This window comes from Pelophylax lessonae (assembly GCF_965119305.1).
Source record: "Pelophylax lessonae genome assembly, chromosome: 2".
Lineage (NCBI taxonomy): Eukaryota > Metazoa > Chordata > Amphibia > Anura > Ranidae > Pelophylax > Pelophylax lessonae.
Window position 1 is genome coordinate 305,682,351 of NC_138769.1, and position 26,448 is coordinate 305,708,798.

General features: G+C 41.7%; 1 protein-coding gene across 2 annotated transcripts in view; it reads left to right on the forward strand.

The window, feature by feature from the left end:
- Nucleotides 1-26,448, forward strand: part of ACACA (acetyl-CoA carboxylase alpha) — a 525,165-nt gene that overhangs the window by 415,207 nt on the left and 83,510 nt on the right. For both annotated transcript variants that reach the window (XM_082245775.1, XM_082245774.1), the window contains exon 47: nucleotides 2,837-2,933. In XM_082245775.1, the coding sequence (XP_082101901.1) occupies nucleotides 2,837-2,933 (97 nt within the window). The remainder of the gene's footprint in view (nucleotides 1-2,836; nucleotides 2,934-26,448) is intronic.

Below are 26,448 nucleotides of genomic sequence, written 5' to 3' on the forward strand. Positions count from 1 at the left end.
ATATAATTTGCTGCTCAGTGATTGCAGTACTCTAGTCTGCATCTCCCCAAGGTAATACATAAAATCTGGCCTGTTAGTGGGTCCAGAGGACTGGAGTTGAGAACCACTAGGCTAGAAGAATGCAGAGGGAGGTGAGGCATATCCTCCTCCTGTCCCTTTGTATTCCTCTTGCCGATGCTTGTCTCAGGGAAGTGCTGGGAGCCAGAGACAGACACTACGAAAGAAAAGCAACTGTCTTCTTGCTAGCTGTGGTGTTGGACAGCCATGTGTTAAGGAGATGTGCCCTGTCCACTTTGGAAGCACATGTTATAGGGCAACTAGGGCAATGGGAAAAACTGCTACATTATTTTTATTCCAATAGAAAAAACGCAAAAATGTAAAAAGAATAATGATATTGGCCTGCAGCAAACCATTATTCTTGGCTGTGGTCCTGTCCAGGACCGATTCCAAGCCTTGCCCGAACAATAAGTCGCCCATGAAGGGAATCCCACATAATCTATTTTTTGAGGCGATGTCTCCATGACTTAAGCCACAAGGCTCTCCTGGCCGAGTTAACTAGGGCCGTGGTTTTCGATGAGACTCTGACCGCTTCCCTTGAAACGTCTGCTAGGAAGGCTGCTGCTCTGGTTAGCGTGGGAATAGTTTTAATTATCTCTTCCCTCAGCGTATCCTCTTCCAACAATTCCTGCAGCTGAGTCAGCCATACTAACAGAGTACGAGCGGTGCATGTAGACGCGATTGCCGGATTCAGGTTCGCTGCTCCCGCTTCCAGTGCTCTTTTTAGCAGTGCTTCTATTTTCTTGTCCATGGGGTCATTGAGGGTCTCTGAGTCATCAAAAGCTAGGTCGGCCTTATTTGCAACCCTAGAGAGGGAAGCATCCACCTTGGGACATTTTGCCTAAATTTGTGTGTCTGCTTCTGAGAAGGGGTATCTGCGTTTTACTGAGGCTGGTGTGAAGATCTTCTTTTCTGGCTCTTCCCATTCCTTTTTGACTATGTCCTTCAAGGTTTGGTGTACCGGAAATGTTCTCGGTTTTTTGGGTTTCAGGCCCTTGTACATTTTGTCATGCAAAGAGAGTTCCGCGCTTTTTTTTTTGTTCTTTGATGCCCAGGGTGTCTGCAATAGCCCGCAGTAGATTTTCAGTGTTCTCTGAAGGGAAGAGGGTACCTTCCGATGCTGCGTCTTCCTCTTCGGAATCCAAGCATAGACCATCTTCTGACTCTGAGTCTGCGTCATCCAAATCCGCTTCCTGCTCTGCTTGATCCACCTCCTCCCCACTACAAGAGGGAAGGGATGCCCTTCTAGTAGATGGGGCACTGGCTTGGCTAGTACTTGCTAGGACTTCCAGCTTCCCTAAGGCCGAGGTCCAATGGTGCTTTTTATTTCCCTTTTGAAGGAATTAAGCATATCCTTAAGGAAGCGTTGTGATCCCTTGGCAACCATTTTGTTAATGCATTTCTGGCAGAGTGGTTTCTTCCAGTTTGCTGGAAACCTGTGACTGCAAGAGGCGCATACCTTGCTGCTGGTCTTTGCCCTTTTTTCTTCTGGGGCCTTAGCCTGCAAATAAGCACAATAAGCAGTTGCTGTACCCAAACGCAGTGTAACGTTGAGGTGAGGTTAAGATAGAGGTGACCCTGGAGTGCTCTGGTTTACTTTGGAGATTTCCTGGTTCACTTGGTAGGGTGGTGAAGCATCTGACATGGTCAGCCTCACTGAGACCCTGCCTAGTGCCCTTTTATCTGCTTCCTGCTCCAGCCCTGCCCCCAGCTGACCCTATGCAGGTTGGTGGGCACATACCTGCATTCTTATTCCGCTCCCCCAATGTCAACAGAGCTTCCTTAGCTTTGAAGGGAAGAGAGTACCTTGTTGGTATTCTTTTATTTATTTTTTCCTTTTTCTTTTTTGAATTTCACCACGTGGCAAAACTGGAAGTGACCTCATCCGCTGGGTGAGGCTTCAATCCGGAGGACATCCTTGCCTCCACCCAGATAGCTGCTGACCGGAAATCGTCCAGCGGAAGTGACGCAGAGGCCAGAAATAATGTGTGTTTCCTGCCCTGCCACCAGCTTGCTGCTCCCATCCATGCCGCCTCGCCAGCAGGCCTGTCAGACATCCAGGGGGTGGAAACAGGGAAATGTACCACAAGGTCCTATCAGCTAGGGGAATGATTGCAGATCCCCCTTAGGGGACGAAACCTCAGGCGAAATGAGCCCTGCTGCTGCCCAAGCCCCACAGGATCAGATGAGAGGCCAGTCAGGGAGTCCCCTGTAACAAGCACAGGGACTGAAGAAAAAAACAAACTGTTACTTGTTGCTCCTGGCACGCAGGTATGACAGCTAATTTTATAATGGTGGACAATTGTGTTTCCTGTTACAGGTGGAAGGAGTCTATCTCTCAAATGCTGCCCTGCAAGACGATTAGAGAAAATACGTTTTACTTATCCTCTGCTCTTGTAGGCTTTTCTGTGCTGCACGACTGGACTCCTCAGCCTCTTCTTGCCTATGTTCTAGGGGTCAGATGCCCTCTGATGTCACCTAGACCAATTAAGAGACCATAGCCCAGCACTGGGTTAGAGAATGCAGAGGAACAGTCCATTGCCTGGAGAGCAGTGTATCAGAACTGCTTTTCCCATTCCCTAGACATAAACAAGCATTTGACCTTTGCAGTGCAGGGGCAGCCCCACTGCAAGGAAGCTTTTTTACTTTTTCTGGAGTTGAGCTTTAAAAAAAATATAAATTGTCTTTTGTTCTTGTTGATACTATATTATACATCAACATAGATTTGTCATCTATTGAGCCATATGTAAATATTTAATCATATTTCTTATTTCTGCAGATCAGAAAGGACAATGCTTAAGTGGCTTTTTTGACCATGGATCATTTATGGAAATAATGCAGCCATGGGCCCAGACTGTAGTGGTTGGAAGAGCCAGGTAAGTTTATATTATTTGTATTTTATAGGTATTTATATTGTGCTAACAATTTATGCATTGCTTTACACATAATCTTTATTCACATCAGCCCCGTCCTCAAGGAGTTTATAATCTATATGCACATACTAGGGACAATTTACCTAGGAACCCTACACAAGCACAGGGAAAACATGCAACCCCCATGCAGGTAGTGTCGTGGTTGGGATTCAAACTGATGACCACAGTGCTGCAATGCAGAAGTGCTAATCGTTGTGCTGGCCCCACATTATAATATGTTTAGAGTTCCAGCGTTTTTTTTTTCTTTTTTAAAAAAAACACCCCGTGTTGTTTCCAACAAATCCCATATCCAAAATGATTAGTAGTGAATGTAGGTTTTGTAAATGCTTTTTTTTTTTTTAAACTTACCTTGCTGTCCCAAATAAGCACGCTCCAATCTTCAGTGTGGGCATCTGAAGCCCACTAGTATCTCCTTCTGGGATATGGTGCTACTGGCTATCTTGCGCATATCATGCAAAGTGTGGCACGGCGTGGTGAGGCAATGCTACAGGTGGTGGATGCCCATTGACTCCTGGGTGGGATTGATGACAGTCATATCCCAAGAGCCAATGGGCAGGCAGGCAGACAAGAGGTACTTCAGAAGCAGATGTTTAAAACCTTAAAAAAAAGGTATTTGCACTGCAGGCAAAAAATAAATAAAAAAGTCAAGTAGATTATAGGAAGTGGTCAAGAACACGGGGTGGGAGTGGGAGTTGATAAAATGCCTGGAACTCCACTTTAAGGAGTCTTTGGGGAAGGTGTTTATTCAGCTTACTTTTCAGCAAAAATGTAAGGCTTAGAAACTCCTATCATTTGCTGTATTAGGGTTTAATCAGCCGGATAATTAGTCCCATCCTCCATGCAGAGCCGCTGGCAGCTTTATGTGCATCCACCTTGGAGCTGCGTGCAGGCAGGTAGAAGTGGATGCACATGCAGCCGCTACATGGACTCGGACACAAAATCATACACCAGCCCCTGCCTGCCTGTCAGACTTTGACATGTGACTGTGCATTCACTGTGAGTGCATCAACTTCTATGGGCTGCCTGCATGCAGCTTCAAGGTGGATGCACACACATGTGCCAGCGCCTCTGCATGGAGAACAGAAATAATGGAATAATCGGCCATCTGAATGAGCCCTTACATGACACAACTAGTCCTGTGTAAAATGTATGGTGGCATCATATATGCCCACATTTCTTTGGCCACTAAGTTCTGTGCTTGTGTGTGAATGTTTTGTTTATGAAAAATATGGCAGGTTATTACTAAAGCCATCTCTTTTATCCAATAAAAACTACAAAGGTTCTTTCAGAGCTAGCATATCTTTGGCACCTTTGGTAAATATAGACCACAGGCTCAGTTTAGCCACAGTCAATAGTGGTCAATAAAGTATTGCTGACTTTTACAAATTATCTCTTTCTTTGGCTATTTTCCTGCAAGAGGCAATTTCAGATATTGATTCTTTTACTGCATCTGTGTTGGGCAGTATTTAATGCCATGATCTAAAGAATACTAGAAACCTACTTTTCTGCACTCTATTGGAATACAGAATTTGAAACCAGCAGTGATTTCTTCTTTTTGCTGCAGTTCTGTTTTATGAATTATTATTACTCTTATTATTCTTAATATAAAGCAGATGCATATTAAATAATGTGAGTTGTGTAGGGGGGTGATATCTTCATCAATGCATTTTCTGTAAAAATGATTGCTAAATAGCAGCATTGCAGTGAAGTTGATTTAAAGCATAACTGCACCACTAATTATGCCATTTTGACTGAGGTTTAAACCAAGGGTAGCAGTATAGTACACTAATGGCTCGTTTCCACTGAGCTTTCTGGTACGGTACGGTACGGTACGCTATTTATGCCATTTCCATTATGAATGGTACCCTAATTACGAACCGTACTGTACCACTTTTTGGTACCCTTTCGTTGGGGTACCAAGCACATTAGTACCATACCAACAGGGTGGAGCTACACTCTGCAGAACTTTGATTGGTTGACAGAGAATCGTCTACCACAGCTTTCCTGCTACACCACGCCTATCATGAAAGTGTACTATTGGCAGTGGAAACGCAATGTGTACCATTCCGAACCGTACCGTACCACTCAGTGGAAACGAGGCATTACCTCTTCCAGCATTTGGTAAATCCTTTGATTTCTATTTCAAAAGAAATGTGTCTCACATTACTATTATATTCAGGGGACAGTTGGAGTAGCATCTAGTTTTTGCTCATCCATTGAACACAAGGGGTTTGATTGCAAGTGGAATTTGCCCCATGCTTAGTGAATGACGTGAAGTTCCACTAACTTCCATAATCCAATCGTGCAAGCAAAACAATTTTTTTTTCCTTTCATGTGATTGGTTATTCTTTTCAAATTGAAACTTCAACACATTCACCAAGCTCTGGGGCAAATTCCCATTGCAAAGTGAACATCCTATTTTCATTTAGTAAATCATCTCCAAGAAGTTTTTAAAGTGAAGGTTCACCTTTTCACAAAATATGAAAAAGTGAACTAACACCCTACACCCTGCTCACTCCCCAGTCACTGCTGCACTTACCTACATGGGTGATTAACTGTCACTGCTCACTGAGTTAGTTGGGGCAGTGATCCAGAGATTTAAAGATCAAGGAATTGGATCTCAGCGATACAAATTTGTCAAAACTGTCACATGCCAGTGCATTGTTAGAATCACTCTGCAATGCCCAGAAGCCCTACAGAATGAAGGGGAAGTAGAGTAGTGATTTCAAATACCCAGGTCACTACATCAGCTGTGTGGGAAGTAACAGCTAATCACTCATGAAGGTAAGCGCAGTGGGCACTGGGGAGTGGAGAATGTTATTTCCCATTTTCATTTTTTGTGTTGGGTCATACTGTCGCCTACAGGAGAATTGGACACTGGCAAACAAAAAAAATTGTAGGCCAGCCCAGGATAACTCCTCCTACCAACAGCATACCTCAGTTACTAGTATTGTAGGAGCATGACAACTATTTTTACAGCTCTGCTGTGTAAAAGAAAGCAATCTTTTTCTAGGACCATTTTGCTCTTTTCAACTTTTTTTTTTCAATTAAGGCTCTTCTCCACACTGTTAGAGCTGTTCCCTCTATTTGCACCTATCCATCAAAGCTGTCCTAAGCATGGCTTTTGGAGTGTCGCATCTGGATCCCACTGGATAAGACTTTGCAAGGATAGCCTGGAAGGGAACTTCGGGTACTGTGTTCTGCATAAAGCACTTTTCAGGCTCTGTTCTGGTTACAGGTTAGCTGTAGGTCACTTTCGAGGTATAGAGCCATTGGCGTTGCCTCAGCGTTTGCTCTGGTCTCTGAAGACTCACTCTGTGGGTCAACTGGTTGAGTTGAGGAGCTATCTCATTTACATTGGGTGCTGTGTTCCTTTAAAATTCCCTCTTTACCACTGGTTTCCACCACTGAAGGGCTTAACACTGTGGGACTGAGCATTGACATCATCTGCTAGATGGCATGGCATGCGAGCTTCAAACTAAGCTTTCATTTCTGTCATACAGAGCAAAAGATACAGTACCTGCTTTGCAAAGAGCCAAGGGGAACTATTTTTAATCCATTCCTGATGTCTGCCTTCAGTAACTTTGGTCAACTCCAGCCATCCAGCCCTCACTTTCTCCATTGCTGCTTGCAGCATGTCCACTGATGCAGGCAACATCTGCAGCCTGCAATCACACTATATTACCAAAAGTGTAGGGATGCCTGCCTTTACACACACATGAATTTTAATGGCATCCCAGTCTAAGGCCCCTCTTTAACACATACGGACCGTTTTTCCGTTTTTCATCTATCCATTGGTGGATGAAAAACGGACATCAATGCATTCCTATGGAAAAACGGATGATCATCCGTTTACATCCATTTTCATTCGCTTCCGTCAATATCCATTTTTGTGAACAGATGAAAGTCCTATTTTTCTTCCGTTAAAAAACACGAATCGGACGAAAAATGGATGTAAACGGACGAAAAACGGATGTAAACAGACAAACGGTCCCTTTTTCATCCATTTTTGCATTGGTAGTGGATGTAAAAAAAAAAAAACGGATGAAAAACGGACGAAAAACGAATGAAAAATGGATGAAATACTGATGAATACTTCATCCATTTTGACGTGACTGATCTGATGAAATGAACGATCCGTATGTGTGAAAGGGGCCTTAGTCCGTAGGATTTAATATTGAGTTGACCCACCCTTTGCAGCTATAACAGCTTCAACTCTTCTGGGAAGGCTGTCCACAAGGTTTAGGAGTGTGTCTATGAGAAGGTTTGACCATTCTTCCAGAAGCACCTCAACCCGATAGAACACCTTTGGGATAAATTAGAGCAGAGACTGCGAGCCAAGCCTTCTCGTCCACATCAGTGCCTGACCTCACAAATGTGCTTCTGGAAGAATGGTCAAACATTCCATAGACACACTCCTTAACCTTGTGGACAGCCTTCACAGAAGAGTTGAATCTGTTATAGTTGCAAGGGTGGGCAAACTCAAAATTGAAGCCTACGGATTAAGACTGGGATGCCATTAAAGTTTAAATGTGGTTAAAGGCAGGCGTCCTGATACTCTTGGTAATATAGTGTATGTTGCCCTCTGCTCCTAAAATCTTTCCTTAGCCCCGTCAGGTGTGGCCTGCTGCTCTGCCCTCTTGGCTCAGGTTTTCACTAGAGATGCTGGTGTTTTCGGCATTTTCCGATAGAGAAAAAGGTGTCGATAATGATGCTGAAAACGCATTATTTTGTCGCAATTGTGCCGTGATCCAGTTTCAATTTGACTGTGCTTAGTGTGTGGATTTTATAGGTCATGTGACTCAAAAACTGCATCAGAAACCTGACACAGGTGTGTTGTTGATGCGTTATTGCTGGGTTTTCAATGCATTTCAACGGGGAGGTGCATTTTTGGTGCGGTTTTTTTACCTGACCAAAAATGCAGTAAGCAAGATTTTTAACACAATAGAAGTGCAACGGACCAGTGTGAAGACATAGTACATAGAATTTAAAGGGATGCATTTTACTAAATAAAAAGTAAAATATAACACAACTATATATAAAAAATATATATATATATTTTTAAAACTGGCATTTTCGGTTTTGGCCAAGTGCATCCTGAATTTTGGGTTTCAGTCTCGGCACCAAAATTTCCATTCGGTGCCCCTCTAGTTTTCACTACAGTCATGCAAGTGTTGGCCCAAATCATCTGGTATTTGCTGGCTCTAACCATTGAGGCAGATGAGGTGGATGTTCATGCTTTGACCAGACATTGTATTACTCTTTCTGCCTGATGTTTGTGATGGATTCGTTGCAGGACTCCTCGCTTTTGGGGTGGCGTGGGTTGTGGGTTAATTGTTTTTACCTAAACAAGGAATTAGCTTTAGTCCGTATATTGACTGTAATGCACATAGTAGCCTGTTTAGAAAAAATCTTTTAGAAAAAAGTCCACAGCTACCACATGGCTTGCAATGAATAACTTAGCAAACAATAGCAAGCTTTTACCAGCAGGAGCCAATCGATGATAGTTTTGTACTGTATTGTGACAGGCAGCCGTTCAGAGCAACCATGTGTAGCATTGCAAAGCAAGAAACAGAGCCTAATCATGGCTGCCTTCATATGTTTGTGTGAAATATATTACAAACTATAAATATAAACTTTTAGGCCCCTTTCACACGGGGCAGATCCACTTGGTGGACTCCGCTAGCTCAACGTGGATCGCTCTGTTGATCCCGGCTGAGCAGGCGGATGACAGGTTAAACTCTGCTCACTGTGCAGAGATGGACCTGTCAGAGTCCCGCTCCCCTCTATGGGAATATCGGATGAAAACAGAAACCATGTCCGTTTTCATTCGATCCAACCACCTGGACGGATGCTGAACATTTTGCCATCCGTCTGTGTTAAGCAGATCTTGTGGAATCGGAGTGTCCCCTGCCACCCATCTCCCCATAGAGAAGAATAGGTGGCCCTATCAGGTCCGCCTGAAAAACGGACAGGCAGACCTGATCAGTCTGATCGTGTGAAAGGGGCCTTAGGCCTCATGCATACTGGACTCTTTTACAGTTGCTTCTAAGGGCATTTTTTTTTTCTCCTGCCTCTAAGCACCCCTCCATGTTAGCCTATGTGTCCATGCACACATTGGCTTTTATCAGCGTTTAGTGGCAAAAGCTTTAGTCGCAGGAACAAAAAACACTGCCAGTGCGTCCAGGAGCAGCAGAGTTGGGGCAGGAAAAAGCTTAAGGCTGCTAAATGCTAATGCTTGAGCATTCAGTCATTTAAATGGCAGAATAGCGTGTGTTTGATAAGACCTGGGACCCTTGGCACCGATATCTGGCCGGCCCTCCTTGACGGGGGAGTGACGTTGTCCCCCTCTGGAGATAGGGGTTGCGAATGCCTCTGATTGGGGGGGGGATGGACCTGGATGTTGACCCCTTTCTACCCGCCGCTACTGATCTCTTCTCCTACCTCTTTCTTTGCTGCTGCTTTTGTTTTTCCCCGATACGTGGTTTCTTCTTTCTCCTCTTTTTCTTTTTTTCTTCTCCCTTCCCTTCTCTTTCTTTCTTTTTATTTTTTTATCTTTCCTTCAAAACTTCTACTCCTCTCAGTGCACTGACAGATGGCAAATGCCTCCCCCAGTTCGGTATGCGATGGTGAGATTGGGGGGTGGGGGTCGCTTCCCTCCTGGGGCGCAGTGTGTTCCCGTAAGGGGTGCCGGGGGGGCCGGGCCCAGGCACCGCGGACCACCCATTGGAGGCCCTATTTCCATTTTGACTTGAGTCACCATTCTACGGTTTACTTTGTTTACCTGGTATTCCTTATTCCCTGCAATATTTATATTTGTATTTCTCTAATCCATGTCTTGAAGTTACTATGCCATTCTGCCATGTATGACTGAGCCCTATGGGCATACTTTGCACTGTTGTAAGTTTTGTTAACCTTTTTTCATAAAACCTTAATAAAAATATTGGAAATTAAATGGCAGAATAAATTATTTATTCTGGCCAATGAAATGAATTAAGGCCCAAGAGCTTGACGCCTGTAAAAGCTCCTAAAAGCTTCTAAAAGCTTTAGACACTTTTAAAAGTGTCAGGCATTTTTTCTGCAAAAACGCTGCTGGCTTCTAGGAGAGTTAAAAAAAAATGTGCTGTGTGCATGAAGCCTTATACATTACACATCTATAGAATTATTTATATCTTCCTTACCTGTTGAAATGTATTAGCATTCTGGCTGTAAGTGTTATTCTACAAATGCTGGAGTAAATTGCTGAAGTAAAAATCATACTGTATCTTTTACACCTATAACTATGTAAGACTTATTATATTACAGCAGATTTTCTGACAATCTTTGTTTTTTTTTTTTAAAAGCAATAAAGTATTTATATATTCGTGACAAGTATTTTTTAATCAAGCTCTCACTGACCTCTGTAGCTGCAGACATGTGGAGAAAATCTTTCCCAAATTCCAAAACAGGCGACAAAATGGCAGCTCAATCCCCCTTCCCTTCTTCGGTAGAAGGGGCTTGGCAATCAACCAGCCTTCCTATGTAAACAAAAAGCAGGTAAACTGTTCAGAAATTGACTGCAAACTGGCTTCAGGGTCCCTGTTGCAAGATCGGCGTACTCCACTGTGTTTTCAGCCCCAAAGGTCAATGAGCTGCTTGTTTTAAAACCAATGTACCGCTTGTTAACGGTAATAAATGCTTGAATGCCCATAGCCTGGCCAATAATTTAGTTTAAATTTTGTCTTCTGAAAGTGTTTGGCCTTTGTTAAGTGTTAGTGTGTTAGTGTTAATGTTTTTGTTTGTTCTGCATGTCTCTGGCAAATCTACCTTTTGAGCAGAAGTCAAGGCCTGTTTTTTGTTAAGGTTCCCCTTTAGGAGATTTTGAGGTATATTCCATATTATGGAATAGTTATTTTTTCTTATAAAGACAACTATATTTTTTTCTTCCACTTGTTGGTTTTTAGTAGAGCTCTTAATTTAATACTTTTCCTTAGATTAACATGCATTGATTAGGCTCCCTGCAGGTGCTTTTATGGTGCACCTAAAACACTTAACTAAATAAGCCTTCAAACATTTAAGTTAACTTTTCTTTCCTTTCACTTTGAGCCGCTGGGCTCTAAGGTACAACAAATGTAGAAAAACGGGAATTGGTCTCTTTCAAAGCAGTGACATTTTGACAAGAAAAGGAAGTAATAGACATAACTGTATTCTTTGGGGAATGGTTCCTGTAAGTGCCTCCAAAACTCATCTTTTTGTGTGTACTGTATGTTCGTAATATATGTGTTCTTGGCTGTAAATTGTCTTTTATTATACTCTGGCTTATAGTCCGAGGATGTGCCATAAAACAAGATGTAGCATCTCCATGTGCAGGGACTGATAAAATTTATATGAAGTATAATGGAAAGCAGAAGTTGTTTTGAGTCCTTTTTTCCCATTCCATAAATAACTATAATTCTCCAATAAAGACATTTATCATTAGCTTGCAGTTTCATTACATAAGTCATAAGCTCTGGATCTAAAACATTTTTTTGCAATTAAATATTTGTATCATGGAGGTTTAAAGCAGAACTTACAGTTATTTTTATTTTTTTTACCCTATGAATCTGTGCCCTTGCCTGTATCACAAAAAAAGTATTCCCAAGTTATATTTTTTCCACACTTCAGCGCTTGTCTTCAAGTGCCATGTAGAGTTTGGTTGGTGATGCTTTCCTGAAATAAATGTTAAAATATTTAATAACACAAATTAAATGCCTATTTAGTATTAAAGTACAGGCTTTTTTTTTATAAACATACTAAAAAAAACAGTGAATGTCCTTGAACTTTGAGAGTAAGCCATATATTGGTAATTGTTACAGCTATTTATGAAGCGCTTTTTACAGATATTTGTATAGCCTCAAATTTTAGTGCAGAAGAGGGGGGGTGGATTGGGAAGCATTGCAAAAAGTGGATTTTATGCAGTGCCAATGGTTATTTTGTAAGAGCAATGCATTTATTTATTGCTGGCAATTAAAAACATTCTTGTCCTTTAAGCTTTGTGAGGCTTTCTGTATAGACTGCTTGTACACAGGCTAAAGCCCAGCTGTACAATCCCTAAATCTGGATAAACACTTTATAAATTTGTTTAAAGGCTTGTAAACTTTATTATTATTATACAGAATTTATATAGCGCCAACAGTTTGCACAACGTTGGGGCAAACAGTACAGTTCCAATACAATTCAATACAGGAGGAATTAGAGGGCCCTGCTCGTTAGAGCTTGCAATCTAAAAGGGAGGGTCAAGTGAGCCAAAGTTGAAATAAGAAAAGTTTTCAGGGATCGCCTAAAAGTGGATAGAGTAAGAGATAGTCTGATAGATTGGGGTAGGGATTTCCAAAGGATAGGAGAGGCTTGGGAGAAGTCCTGGAGGTGAATATGGGATTAGGCAATGAAAGAGCTAGAGAGCAGAAGGTCTTGGGAGGAACGAAGAGGATGATTTGGTTGGTATTTTGAGACTAGGTTAGTGATGTAGCTGGGGGCCAAGTTGTGGATGGCTTTGTAAGGTATTATTAGTGTTTTGAATCTATGTAGTTGGGTAAGTGGCAGTCAATGGAGGGATTGGCAGAGAGTGATAGCAGAGGCTAAGTGGTTTGTAAGGTGGATGAGTATGACAGCAGCATTCATGATGGAGTATGGGATAACCTATATAAAGGTAAGTCAATAAGGAGGAGTTGCAGTAGTCGAGGTGAGAGATAACCAGAGAGTAAATTAGGAGCTTTGTGGTTTCATTGGCTAGGAAGGGATGTTGCGACGGCAAGATTTGGAAAGTGATTGGATGTGGGGCCGAAAGGAAAGTTCAGAATCCAGGATAACACCTAGCACCCTGGCATGTGGGATGAGTTTATGGTTATGCCATTGTTCTTAACAGAGCAGTCAGGGGAAGGAGCGCGTGGGGGAGGAAATATTATGAGCTCAGTTTTGGACAGGCTGAGTTTGAGGAAGTGGGGTGAAATCCAGACAGATATGTCTGTTAGTAAATTAGTTATGCGTGAGGAGAGTGATGGAGTGAGCTGAGGGGTGGAGAGATTTGGGTGTCGTCAGCGTAGAAATGATATTGAAAGCAATGGGATGCTATCAGCTGACCCAGGGAGGATCTATAGATTGAGAATAGGAGAGGTACAAGAACAGAACCTTGGGGGACCCCAATGGAAAAAGTAAGAGGAGAGGAGGAAGTATAATTATAAGTGACACTGAAGGTGCTGTGGGATACGTAGGATGAGAGCCAGCGAAGAAGTCACAGAGACCAAAAGAGTAAATTTTTTTGAGAAAGAGGGGGTGGTCAACTGTATCAAAGGCAGCTGAAAGGTTCAGAAGTAGGAATACAGAATATTGTCTATTGGTTTTTGTAAGTAAACTTAAAAAAAAAAGTATTCAAAATTTATGTATATGAAAATGTATAACCCAGGAAGAGGAAATAGATCAAATATTGAAAGGCCTTCTCCCTTTTTTTAGAGCAAGTTTATTTAGACATCACCATGCATTGGTCTACTTGCTATTTAGAACCTCCCACTTGTACTGTATGACATTTCCTTCCAGAATTTTCTGTTCAAAAACAGGATTTTTTTTTTTTTTTTTTACAAGTGGATTTTGGCCAGATTACCTACAGTAAGGAATGCTGTTTGAATACTAGAAAAATACATTAAACAAAATTGACCCAAAAGTTTAACGTTGCCCTTTATTTTTTCAAAATTCGTTTTTATTTTGATGTTCTTATTTTTTAATCGGAAGCCAGCACAGCAGAAGCAGCTTGCTTGGAGGTGCTGCTTGTCTTACTGAAACCTCTGACTCAGTCATCCAATAAAGAACAAGTAATTGTAATGAGTCATTTAGTCCTGTGTGTACATTTCAGTTTTAGCTACTGAGCTCTGTGAACTACTGGCAAAGACAAAAAAAAAAACAATAGGAGCCTTACCCTGTCAAAATGCACCCCACTAGATCAGCTAGTGCTTCCTGGAATTTCAGGATCAGTCAGCTGATCGGATTTGCAAGGTGGCCACCTGATCTGTTCAGACATTTGTTAGGTTTTACCTGGTGGATGTTCAGGTCTCAGCTTTTTTTTTTTTTTTTTTTTACCTTGTGGGTCTGTTAGCCTTTTGTTTGCTGTTGCTTAACCCTCATTCGCACTGCTTTTAAATGTCCTGGTATTCTATGTCCTGTAATGTACCACTAAGAAAACAGGTTATATTGGCATACCTATAAAATCATTATCTTGGGATACATAGTGGGACACTGGTCCCTTTGCTCTGTTCTAATGATCCACTCCTATCACTGCTTGCTACTAAACTAAGGCATGCTGTGAGTAGGAGGAGTAACCTTACAACTTTGCTCTGCCAGTCCAATTCTCCTGAAGGTGACCGTATAATCCATTGTTTTAGAATCTTATAATGTACAAATAGGAAATGGATTTTACAGGTAAGACAAAAGTCCTATTTTTCTTTACTGCAAGTGCCATATAGTATTGTTATACAAACTTAAATTATATTTTTTTCTTCCACTTGTTGGTTTTTAGTAGAGCTCTTAATTTAATACTTTTGGTGACCGTATAATCCATTGTTTTAGAATCTTATAATGTACAAATAGGAAATGGATTTTACAGGTAAGACAAAAGTCCTATTTTTCTTTACTGCAAGTGCCATATAGTATTGTTATACAAACTTAAATTGTGAAAATCTATGGTAACTATAGCTAAAAGATCAAAATCTGAGTTTGATGATTACTACATGCATACTGATGGGACAGTAGTCTTCCATTTTGCAAGTTAGGTTGTTTTCAGTACAAGGTTCTAGATTGCCTGCTTCTACATAGAAACAGGGTACCCATAGATGGCATAATTTGGTTTCAGTATTTAAGTGGGAAAATTCTATGAACCTAAGTAGAGAAGAGGATTCTCAGGCATACTGACGGGCAGATTTATGAAAAGTCAACATAAGCTATGGCCTAGGGTGACATGTCTGCCAAGGGCAGAACACAGCCACACACTTTACTTTCCTGACTGCCAGTAATATTTTTTCCGTATATAAAAAATACTTCCCTAACAGTGCAGTCCAGCTGGCACTCTTCATTTTGGCACCTTTCACTAGCCCAAAGAGCAGATAGGAGGGGCTGCAGTTGCAGAGTTTATAGATCGCTGGCTCAGAAATAAGATGTCACCCTCGTTATGCCATGCTTCCATGTAACACAGCAGGGGAGTGCAGATGAAAAGAATACGTGCATAACTTTACATATAGTTTGACAGGTAAAACAGTTCTTTTAGGTCTTTCATGTTTTTCAGCTGTGTAATTAGCTGTTTAAATGGGATTGCTGTTTAACCCATTTACACTCATCAGCTATGACTTGCTATGCTGGAAAATCAGTGGCATCACTGTGATGATCAGGAAGTGTTTTTGGCAGCAATACCATGTGATATGTGATAAGAATTCTCCAGTAAGGGGATGCCTGAAGGTATAATACCTTTCCCATATTGAACTAGCTGTCTATTGTGCAAACGTAGGTTGTTATTATTGCTGGTGGGCCAACTATGAATTTATTTTGATTTGTGATTTAGGCTTGGTTCACACTGATATGACATAGGATGCGACCTGTGAGACCCTGAGTTTAAGGACATGTGAAATGCAATGTTTTCCTATGAGAGCTGTCTTAACTAATACTACACAAGTCTGTCCAACTTTAGAAAATGTTTCTGCGCTACTTTGTTCAGACTTTGATACAACTTCAATACCACAGAGTGTAAAAAGTCACATAAAAATTGTATCAAAGTTGGACTCCAAATTTGCACTGAAAGTCACGTGACTTTGGAGTCGGGCTAGTGTGAAACGTGCCTTAGACAAGTTAAACTCCGCACTCTAAAGAAGCCTGGCAGTCAGACAATGGAAAATATTATAAAATAATGCCCAGGGTGCAGGGCTAGATTGATTCAGAAAGAGGAGTCCCCCAGCTCGGTAGCAGTGATGGATTTGGCATGCAGCTGGACCCGTTGTCAACCCAGCCCTGCAGATAGTAGAGCTGGTCTCTTATTGTCATTTGCAACATGACAACAGGTTTCTGATACACAAAACTGATCATGACAGTTGAGCAACGCAGTGTTGCTAAGATAAAGAGCAGGGCCCGGGTATGGCACTGTCCCCGAGTAATCTGTGTAGCTGGGTGATCAGTTCATGGAGCCTGACAGCAGTTCATGTGTTTTGTAGTTTGTGAAAAATTATAAGCACCTTAGTTCCCAAATAGATACATTTGGGCTGTCATAATTGTAATTAAACCCTAGCTTTGTTTCTTTGTGGTCATTTTGACTACATGCACTGGTTTATCCACATTTTAACAACCCCCCTACCCATGCTGTTTTGTTTTCCATCAACCAAAAAGGGATGACTCCTACCACACTGGCAAGTTCAGTCCATCTCTGCTTGGGAAGGGTGCATATTCGGCATCTTCATCTTGGGTGGCAGAGAACCTTTTTTTCTGGCACTGCCCAGATGTAAACATTACTGACTACGTAGAAGCTTTCCCTGTTCTATTATACATTCTTGCCTTATTCTGTTCCATCAGCCACTACCATTCATACCTCACTGTAATTGAAGCGGGACGCCAGCATTTTAATATGTCCCCGGTCTCCTTCATTAATTTCAAATAGGCTGCTGTTTCCACCCCAGTGTTCTAGTTGAGCTGAAAAATTGTCTGAATGGCTAAGACTGGGTTCACATATGTGCGACCGCAGTTCCCAGCATGGGGTCCGGTGCATTCCTGTTCACTGGTTCAGGTGTGAATCGGGTCAAAATTTTTGCCTGAATTCGCACAAGAACTGGACCCACACACGCACAGGACCCTTTTGGAATGCGGATCGCGGCTGCCCTGGACATGTGTAAACTGGCATTGAGAGCCAGTCACGATCGCATGCTGTGCGAATTGGATGTGGGGAAACCAGTGAAACCAGCCTAAGGCTAGCCAGCATGGGGTAGAACCTTAGCCGGCAGCTGATCTCTCTTCAGATATTACTAAAGTTAGAAATTCCTTTTGAGTGTGATTTCACAAAATAGATCCCACCCAAAACTGAATTTTTATTGTTAAAGTGACCCTGTCCTTTGTATATAATGAAAATAAAAGCCTGCAAAACAAGATGCTAAACACTTACTTTACTTGCAGACAGTGTCTTAAAATGTTGCTGTATTGATGATCCCTGGCTGCCTTTCTTGTGCTTTTAGGATTTAGGATGATTTATTTAAAAATGAATACTACATAAAGCTGCAGTTCTTTGTAACCAACACCTTAGTCAAGAATCTGCTTTAAAGCCTTAGATGTGGTGGCTGTTTTAAGTTTCTTTTTTACCTTTTTTATACGTTTTTTAAAAGTGATTTTATAGTCTGTTTTTTTGTTGGTAAACCTGTTTTTCTTACCTGCTCTGTGTAATATAGTTGCACAGAGCAAGTCCGATCCTCCTCTTTTCGGGTTCCCTGCCGCTCCTGACTCTCCCCCACCAAGTGACCCCATAGCAAGCCGCTTGCTATGCGGGCACTCATGCGTGTTCACTCCCGAGTCTCGCTCTGTGTGTCCATAAGACACACAGAGGGGATCTCAGCCCTGATCCCTTGTCACTGGCTGTGATTGACAGAAAACGAAGCTCCTGCTGCTGTATCTGCGCCAATGAGGAGGGAGAGAATTGGGAGAGCAGCATCAGGCAACACTTCTCAAACGCCCTGTGTGTTTTTTTACAAGTCTAAAATAGGAAATATTCATTTTTGTCGCTTTGCAACCACACAGTAAATACACTGTAAGCACTATATGCCCATTTAAGGTGTGTTTCAATAGAAGTGAATTAAGGCAGTTGCAAAGCATCAGCACCTGCCAAACTGCACGTGGTGGTATTTTTGCCTCGCAGCAACGCAGCGCTAATGCTTTAGTGTGAACACCTCTATCCATTACCTATTGTAACAATTTTGAGTGCCATTGATAGGCATTAGGCATTACAAATGTGACCCAACTGCCTATTTTAAATACCTGTGTGAAAGAGCCCCAAAGATACAGGTGCCAGGGCTGTCGCTGGTATGTTCTTTTTTTCAGTCTGACTTAGAACATGCATTTGCATATCAGGTGTCAGGACAATCAGTGACTCAACAGGTATTGAAGTAGGGCTAAGGATGTTATATTATTTTACTGTACTTAGATCCAGACTGCTGCTTAACAGCAGAGTGAGCAGCAGTCCAGCCAACATATCCCCTGCACAGTGCTCCAATGAGCAGCGCTTCTTGGGGGATTGGAAGGCCTTTTTTACACAGGCTTAAGCCCCGTACACAAGCATCGATTATTGGCCGTGAATTTTCGGCCAATGTCCGATCGGCCGATTTTCGGCTTGTTAGTATGATGCTTCCGACAACCGACTCTGACTTTTCGGCGGAATAAAATCTGGTGTGCAGGCTATAAAATTTTTGTTGGCCGTCAACACAACGGCCGATTTTCCGTCAGTCAGTACAGATTTCGGCAGACGAAAATCTGATGAGCAAGACTGGGCATGCTCAGAGAAGAAAAAACACACGGAAAGTAAACCAGCACATGACATCACTTCTGAAGTAGATTTTTGTTGGCCGAGAAAATTCATGTGCAGTCTAGGCACATTCCAACCAACAAAACACCACTCTGGACAAAAGTCGGACGATCGGTCCTTTTACAAAGCATTTGCATAGCTTCCAGCAAGCTTTGTTGAAGCTTTTTAAAGTACCATTCAACTCCAGTTTATAAATGTTGAGCATAGATCCTAATAGGAGTGCTGATTGCCACTTTAAACAAACTGCTAGCAGGCTTTCAAGAAGCTTCAAGAAATGCTGAAGCCTGTCAGCATCCAACACTCTCATTAGTATCTGTGTTCAGCATTTACAAACTGGAGCTCAATGGTACTTTAAAAGCTTCAACAAAGCTTGCCGAAAAAGCTCTGCAAATGCTTTGTAAAAGCTTTCTGTTCACACTGCTCTTATACAAGCTGTAGCCCGTGTGAAACAGGCGAACACTGTGCAGGGGGCATCGGACAGCTGGATGCAGGGGTTGCTGTGCTCTGTTCAGATCTGAGCAGTGGTCCTGATTTTCAGTATGCTTGCAACACTGGGCATTTTAACCTTTGCTGCAACATGATAGCACAGTAAAAATATAAAAATATATTACGGCTTTCGCAGCCTGACTACATTACAGTAATAAAAAAAATAAAAAATAAAAAAAAAGCTTTAGTGGGGTTTTATAATATTTTTATTTTCCTCTAAATAGAAATATGTTAACAGTATATCTGCCAAATGCAACTTTTATGTTTAAGCACTTTCTTTTCATTAAAAACAAGTGTTAATGTCACAAATTTACTTATTTTGGCCATTCTTTACCTACACAGTTGGACAAAGTTTGTCCTTTATGTTGCTATAGTAGTCTCTCCCCATCCTTTTCCATCTGCTTAGGGAATAGTTCATGAGCAAGTGAAGGAGCTCAGAACGAAAATGCATTAGGTTGCACGGTCATCCCTCTCACACCTTTCATTTCCACTAAATTCATTACTAACATTTAAATAGAAAAAAAGTCCAATAAAAATGTAACCAACTCTAGAGGAAGAATAAATAGACTATTACTTGGAGAGAGTGCATGAGGGAATTCTTTCACTTCGCAGCCTCTGCCTCTCATGAGTCACTGGTGTTTTACACTCTATGCATACATCACAATGTGAGTATCATCTCTGTGCCTAGATATATGGTCTGTGCACAAGGAAATATGAAGGCACTTTTTATTTCTCTATCATTCGCTGTCTCGCTTTCCCTTCTCAGCGGAGCAATCAAAGCAGTCTGGTTGCTTCAATTGAAGGAGAGGCATGGAAATAACTGTAAGAAAAAATGTCTTTGTACACTACCACACTGAAAAGGAATACAAATTGTTTGGGTGTAGAATACTGAAGAGGCTCACCGCTGCGTTTCTCATTTGTATTATACACATTTTAACAGAAGATATCAGATTTAAGAAACAAGTCTAGCCCAATTATTTATTATGGTATTATTTTAAAATGAACCATTGAAATCAACAACTAAAAAATACTACACTTTTAGCTATGCAATAAGGGGTAATAAATTAGGACCTCTTCATTGCTGGAAACCCTAACACACAATGGGATCTATTAATAAGTATTTTGACCCAAGATTTTCACAACTTTCACCCAGGATTCACCCATTTTACCATTAGAAAGCATGTGGAAACATGAGTGAAATGTGAAATTGGATGAATATATATATATATATTCATCCAATTATATAGATATATGTATACTGTAGATATATATATATATGGATAGATAGATATAGATTCATCTATCTATCTATCTATCTATCTATCTATCTATCTATCTATCTATCTATCTATCTATCTATCTATCTATCTATCTATATATATATATATATATATATACATACAGTATCTCACAAAGGTGAGTACACCCCTCACATTTTTGTTAATATTTTATTATATCTTTTCATGTGACAACACTGAAGAAATGACACTTTGCTACAATGTAAAGTAGTGAGTGTACAGCTTGTATAACAGTGTAAAATTGCTGTTCCCTAAAAAATAACTTAACACAAAGTCATTAATGTCTAAACCGCTGGCAACAAAAGTGAGTACACCCCTAAGTGAACATGTCCAAATTGGGCCCAAAGTGTCAATATTTTCCAGCACTGCCTTAACCCTCTTGGGCACTGAGTTCACTAGAGCTTCATAGGTTGCCACTGGAGTCCTCTTCCACTCCTCCATAATGACATCACGGAGCTGGTGGATGTTAGAGACCTTGCGCTCCTCCACCTTCCGTTTGAGGATGCCCCACAGATGCGCAATAGGGTTTAGGTCTGGAGAAATGCTTGGCCAGTCCATTACCTTTACCTTCAGCTTCTTTAGCAAGGCAGTGGTTGTCTTGGAGGTGTGTTTGGGGTCGTTATCATGTTGGAATACTGCCCTGGGGCCCAGTCTCCAAATGGAGGGGATCATGCTCTGCTTCAGTATGTCACAGTACATGTTGGCATTCAGGGTTCCTCAATGAACTGTAGCTCCCCAGTGCTGGCAGCACTCATGCAGCCCCAGACCATGACACTCCCACCACCATGCTTGACTGTAGGTAAGGAACACTTGTGTTTGTACTCCTCACCTGGTTGCTGCCACACAGGCTTGACACCATCTAAACTAAAAAAGTTTATCTTAGTCTCATCAGACCACAGGACATGGTTCAGGTAATCCATGTCCTTAGTCTGCTTGTCTTCAGCAAACTGTTTGCAGGCTTTCTTGTGCATCATCTTTAGAAGAGGCTTCCTTCTAGGACGACAGCCATGCAGACCAATTTGATGCAGTGTGCAGTATATGGTCTGAGCATTGACAGGCTGACCCTCCACCCTTCAACCTCTGCAGCAATGCTGGCAGCACTCATACGTCTATTTCCCAAAGACAACCTCTGGATATAACGCTGAGCAAGGGTACGCAACTTCTTTGGTCGACCATGGCGAGGCATGTTGTGAGTGAAACCTGTCCTTTTAAACCGCTGTATGGTCTTAGCCACGGTGCTGCAACTCAGTTTCAGGGTCTTGGCAATCGTCTTATAGCCTAGGCCATCTTTATGTAGAGCAACAATTCTTTTTTTCAGATCCTCAGAGTTCTTTACCATGAGCTGCCATGTTGATCTTCCAGTGACCAGTATGAGAGAGTGAGAGCGATAACACCAAATTTAACACACCTGCTCCCCATTCACACCTGAGACCTTGTAACACTAATGGGTCACATGACACTGGGGAGGGAAAATGGCTAATTGGGCCCAATTTGGACATTGTTACTTAGGGTTGTACTCATGGGGTGTACTTACTTTTGTTGCCAGCGGTTTAGACATTATTGGCTGTGTGTTGAGTTATTTTGAGGGGAAAGCAAATATTCACTGTTATACAAGCTGTACACTCACTTCTTTACATTGTAGCAAAGTGTCATTTCTTCAGTGTTGTAACATGAAAAGATATATAAAATATTTACAAAAATGTGAGGGGTGTACTCACTTTTGTTACATAGTTACATAGTTACATAGTTAGTGAGGCTGAAAAAAGACACAAGTCCATCCAGTTCAACCTATGTGTGTGTGTTTGCTTTTAACCGTACATTGTATACCCCTGTATGTTGTGGTCTTTAAGGTGTCCATCCAATAGTTTTTTGAAACTATCAATGCTCCCCGCTGATACGACTGCTTGCGGAAGAGAATTCCACATCCTTACCGCTCTTACAGTGAAGAACCCCTTACGCACTTTAAGGTTAAACCGCCTTTCCTCTAGTTTTAGTGAGTGGCCATGTGTCTTATTGTATTCCCTTACTCTAAATAGTTTGTTCCTTATGCTAGGGTCGCCAGTACAGTATTTGTACATTGATATCATATCCCCCCTCAAGCGTCTCTTCTCCAGAGAGAACAAGTTCAGTGCTTGTAGTCTTTCCTCATAGCCGATGTCCTCCATTCCCCTAATTATTTTTGTTGCCCTTCTCTGGACTTTCTCCAGTTCCAGCACATCCTTCCTGAGGACCGGTGCCCAGAACTGGACAGCATACTCCAGATGTGGCCGGACCAGAGTCTTGTAGAGTGGAAGAATAATCTCTTTATTTCTGGAGTGAATCCCCTTTTTTATACAACCCAGTATTCTGTTGGCTTTGCTTGCAGCGGCTTGGCATTGCATGCCACTTCCAAGCCTGTTGTCTACCAGTACCCCCAGGTCCCTTTCCATCCTAGACTCACCCAGAGGTTCCCCCCCTAGTGAGTAGCTTGCTTTCTGGTTTCTGGCCCCCAAGTGCATTACTTTACATTTTTCTACATTAAATCTCATCTGCCATGTAGTTGCCCACCCCGTTATTTTGTTCAGGTCTGCTTGCAAGATTTCCACATCCTGCATAGAAGATATTGGCATGCCTAATTTAGTATCATCTGCAAATACTGAGATTGTACTAGATATCCCCTCCTCTAGATCATTTATGAATAAATTAAACAGGATTGGTCCCAGGACAGAACCCTGGGGGACCCCACTTTCCACACCCGCCCAATCCGAGTACTCCCCATTAATCACCACCCTCTGTACTCTCCCCTGGAGCCAGTTCTCTATCCAGGTACTCACCTTATGGTCCATACCTACCTTCCTTAGTTTGTACAGTAAGCGTTTGTGGGGAACGGTGTCAAAGGCCTTTGCAAAGTCCAGATACACCACATCCACAGGCTTACCTTTATCTAAGTGGCAGCTCACTTCATCGTAGAAGGTTAATAGATTGGTTTGGCATGAACGATTTTTCATGAATCCATGCTGATTACTACTTATAATACCGTTTTCATTACTAAAGTCTTGTATGTGGTCCCTTATCATCCCCTCCAAAATTTTGCAGACTACAGATGTTAGGCTGACCGGCCTATAGTTACCCGGGATATATCTCGGCCCCTTTTTAAATATTGGTACCACGTTGGCTTTTTTCCAATCAGCTGGCACCATACCTGTCTGTAAACTATCCTTAAAGATCAAGAATAATGGTCTGGCAATCACCTGACTGAGCTCATTTAGAACCCTTGGGTGCAAGCCATCCGGTCCCGGGGATTTATTTATGTTAAGTTTCTCTAGTTTAGCTCTAAGTCTATCCTCTGTTAGCCATGGCGGCACTTCCTGAGGTGTATTATTTAGTTCGGCCTTACAAGCGGGGTTCGTGTAGCCCCCCGATTCCTTTGTGAAGACTGAAGAAAAGAAATTATTTAACACTTCCGCCTTTTCTCTGTCCTCAGTGGCCATTTTTCCTTTATCATCTTTTATGGGGCCAATGTGTTCTGGCCTCGCTTTCTTACTGTTTATATACTTAAAGAATTTCTTGGGGTTCTTTTTACTCTCCTCCGCTATATGTCTCTCGTGTTCTATTTTAGCCGCCCTGATTTCATCTTTACATTTCTTATTACACTCTTTGTAATGCTTAAATGCTGCCAATGACCCCTCAGTCTTGTATTTTTTGAAGGCCTTTTCTTTAGCTCTAATATACATTTTTATGTTGGAGTTTAGCCACCCAGGGTTTAGTTTTAAATTTTAAATTTATTTCCCTGTGGAATGCACTGGTCCACCCCCTTGTTAAGTATGCTCTTGAAGCACTCCCATTTTTCCTCCGTGTTCTTTGTTCCCAGGGTTCTATCCCAATTGATATTTTCTAGCAGCGAGCGCAGTTTAGGGAAATTGGCTCTTTTGAAATTCAGTGTCCTTATATTACCCTTGTGTTTCCTATTACTGTAATTAATACTGAAACCAATTGACCTATGGTCACTGTTCCCTAAGTTGTCCCGTATTTCTATATCCGTGAGCATGTCTGTATTGTTGGTAATCAGTAGGTCAAGTACCGCATTGTTTCTTGTCGGTGCATTCACCATCTGACCCATGAAATTGTCCTGCAAAACATTTAGGAACTGCCGAGCCTTGGCTGAATGCGCGGTTCCTTCTGCCCAGTCTATATCAGGATAATTAAAGTCCCCCATTATAATGACATTTCCCATCCTTGCTGCCAATCCTATCTGTAACATGAGGTCCACCTCACCCTCCTCCCTCTGGTTTGGGGGCCTATAGCATACGCCCAATATTACCTTCCCCACCGTGCCTTTCCTTTGAAGCTCTACCCATAGGGATTCTGCCTCGTCCATAGCTCCATTATTAATATCATCCCTCATATTTACCTGTATACTGTTCTTAATATACAAACATACCCCTCCCCCTTTTTTACCCTCTCTATCTCTGCGATAAAGGGAATACCCCTGAATGGTCGCCATCCAGTCATGAGAGCTGTCAAACCAAGTCTCAGTTATCCCCACAAAATCTAAGTCCTCCTCAAACATCAGATACTGTAGATATAGATATATACCTACGTGTGCCTCTACCCATTCTTTAAATGTGATATCAGTATAGTCCATTGAACACCAAATGGGCTTTTATTTATTGCATTACATCTGCTCAGCTGTGTCCTGAGGGTGACTATACACAATAATAAAAGTGTATCTTGCAATCTGACCATATTCATATTCATATAGATTTTTACAATTTTAAGAACTAATGAGATTTAAATAAATCTGAAATAATGTGGAAAGATTTTTCTTTGCTCACTTTATTTCCCCTGTATTTCTGATATGTAGATGACTTCTCCCAAATCGGTGTGTTGTTTTTGGTACTACGAGTAAGATCAGATGTGCACGCTGTGTAGCTTAACAAGGGTCCTTTGGAATATAATATATATTGGAACCATGTTTTGTGGTCGGATGAGACCAAGATAAACTTTTTGGGGGTCACAGACAGCAATAAAAACTTGGCAGGGGTTCTAAAAAAAAATTTACGTTTTGCCTTTATTTACACTTTAAGAGTTAGGCAACCATCGTCTCTATCTCCTGGATTGGTTAAAGAATGAGAAGAGTGAGCTAAAAAAGATGGAGAGAAAAGGATGAAAGGCTTAAAGGGTGGAAAGAAGTATCTGGTGAGATGTGGACCTGTTGGTTTCCTTAAGTACCGATGGTGACAAATTATAATAGTCAGAGGAAGGGCTGAAGTCTTGTTGACCTAGAGAAATCAAACCAAGTACATGAGGTTTCCATAAACTTCCTTGGCGCTCCTGCAAACTGGCTGTCAATTCTTCCACCCTCATAAGCTCGTCGACACAATCCCTAATATTGGAAATTCTTGATGACCTCCAATGTCTGGGAATCAAGGCTTGGCCTGCAGATAGGAGGAATCTGAGACAGTCCCTTTTTAATCTCGGTAACTAATTCAAGGATGATGAATAGTAATGCGATTCAATACCTGTACAAGCCATTTATATTTTATGTGGGTCAGGTGAGTGCTGGACCCCCCCATAATTGCTGTCATATAGATGTGGGCATTGCTTGCTTTTTAGGCAAGAGAGAAATGTGTTGGCAGTATTCATGATCTCTGGTTTGTAACCGCTTTTAATCTTTGCACAGAGAATTTGTGTTTGTATTTGAGAAGAAGCTAGACAGGAAACCCAAAATTGTAATGACTTTGACTGACATTAGAATTAGGCTTGGTTTTTTTTGGGCAAAAGTCTGGACTTTGACTGGGCCATTCTAACACATGAACATGCTTTGATCTACACCATACCATTGTAGCTCTGGCTTTATGTTTAGGGTCATTGTCCTGTTGGAAGGGGAACCTCGGCCCTAGTCTCAAGTCTTTTGCAGACTCTAAAAGTTCTCCTAAGATTGCCTTGTATTTGGCTCCATCCATCTTCCCATCAACCAGCTTCCCAGTCCCTGCTGAAGAAAAGCATCCCCACAACATGATGTTGCCACCACGCTTCACGGTGTGTTCAGGGTGATGTGCAGTGTTAGTTTTCCACCACACATAGGTGTACGTTTAATAAACAGTTAGGAATGTACCTGTTTAATACCCTGTGTTAGCTCAGAAGA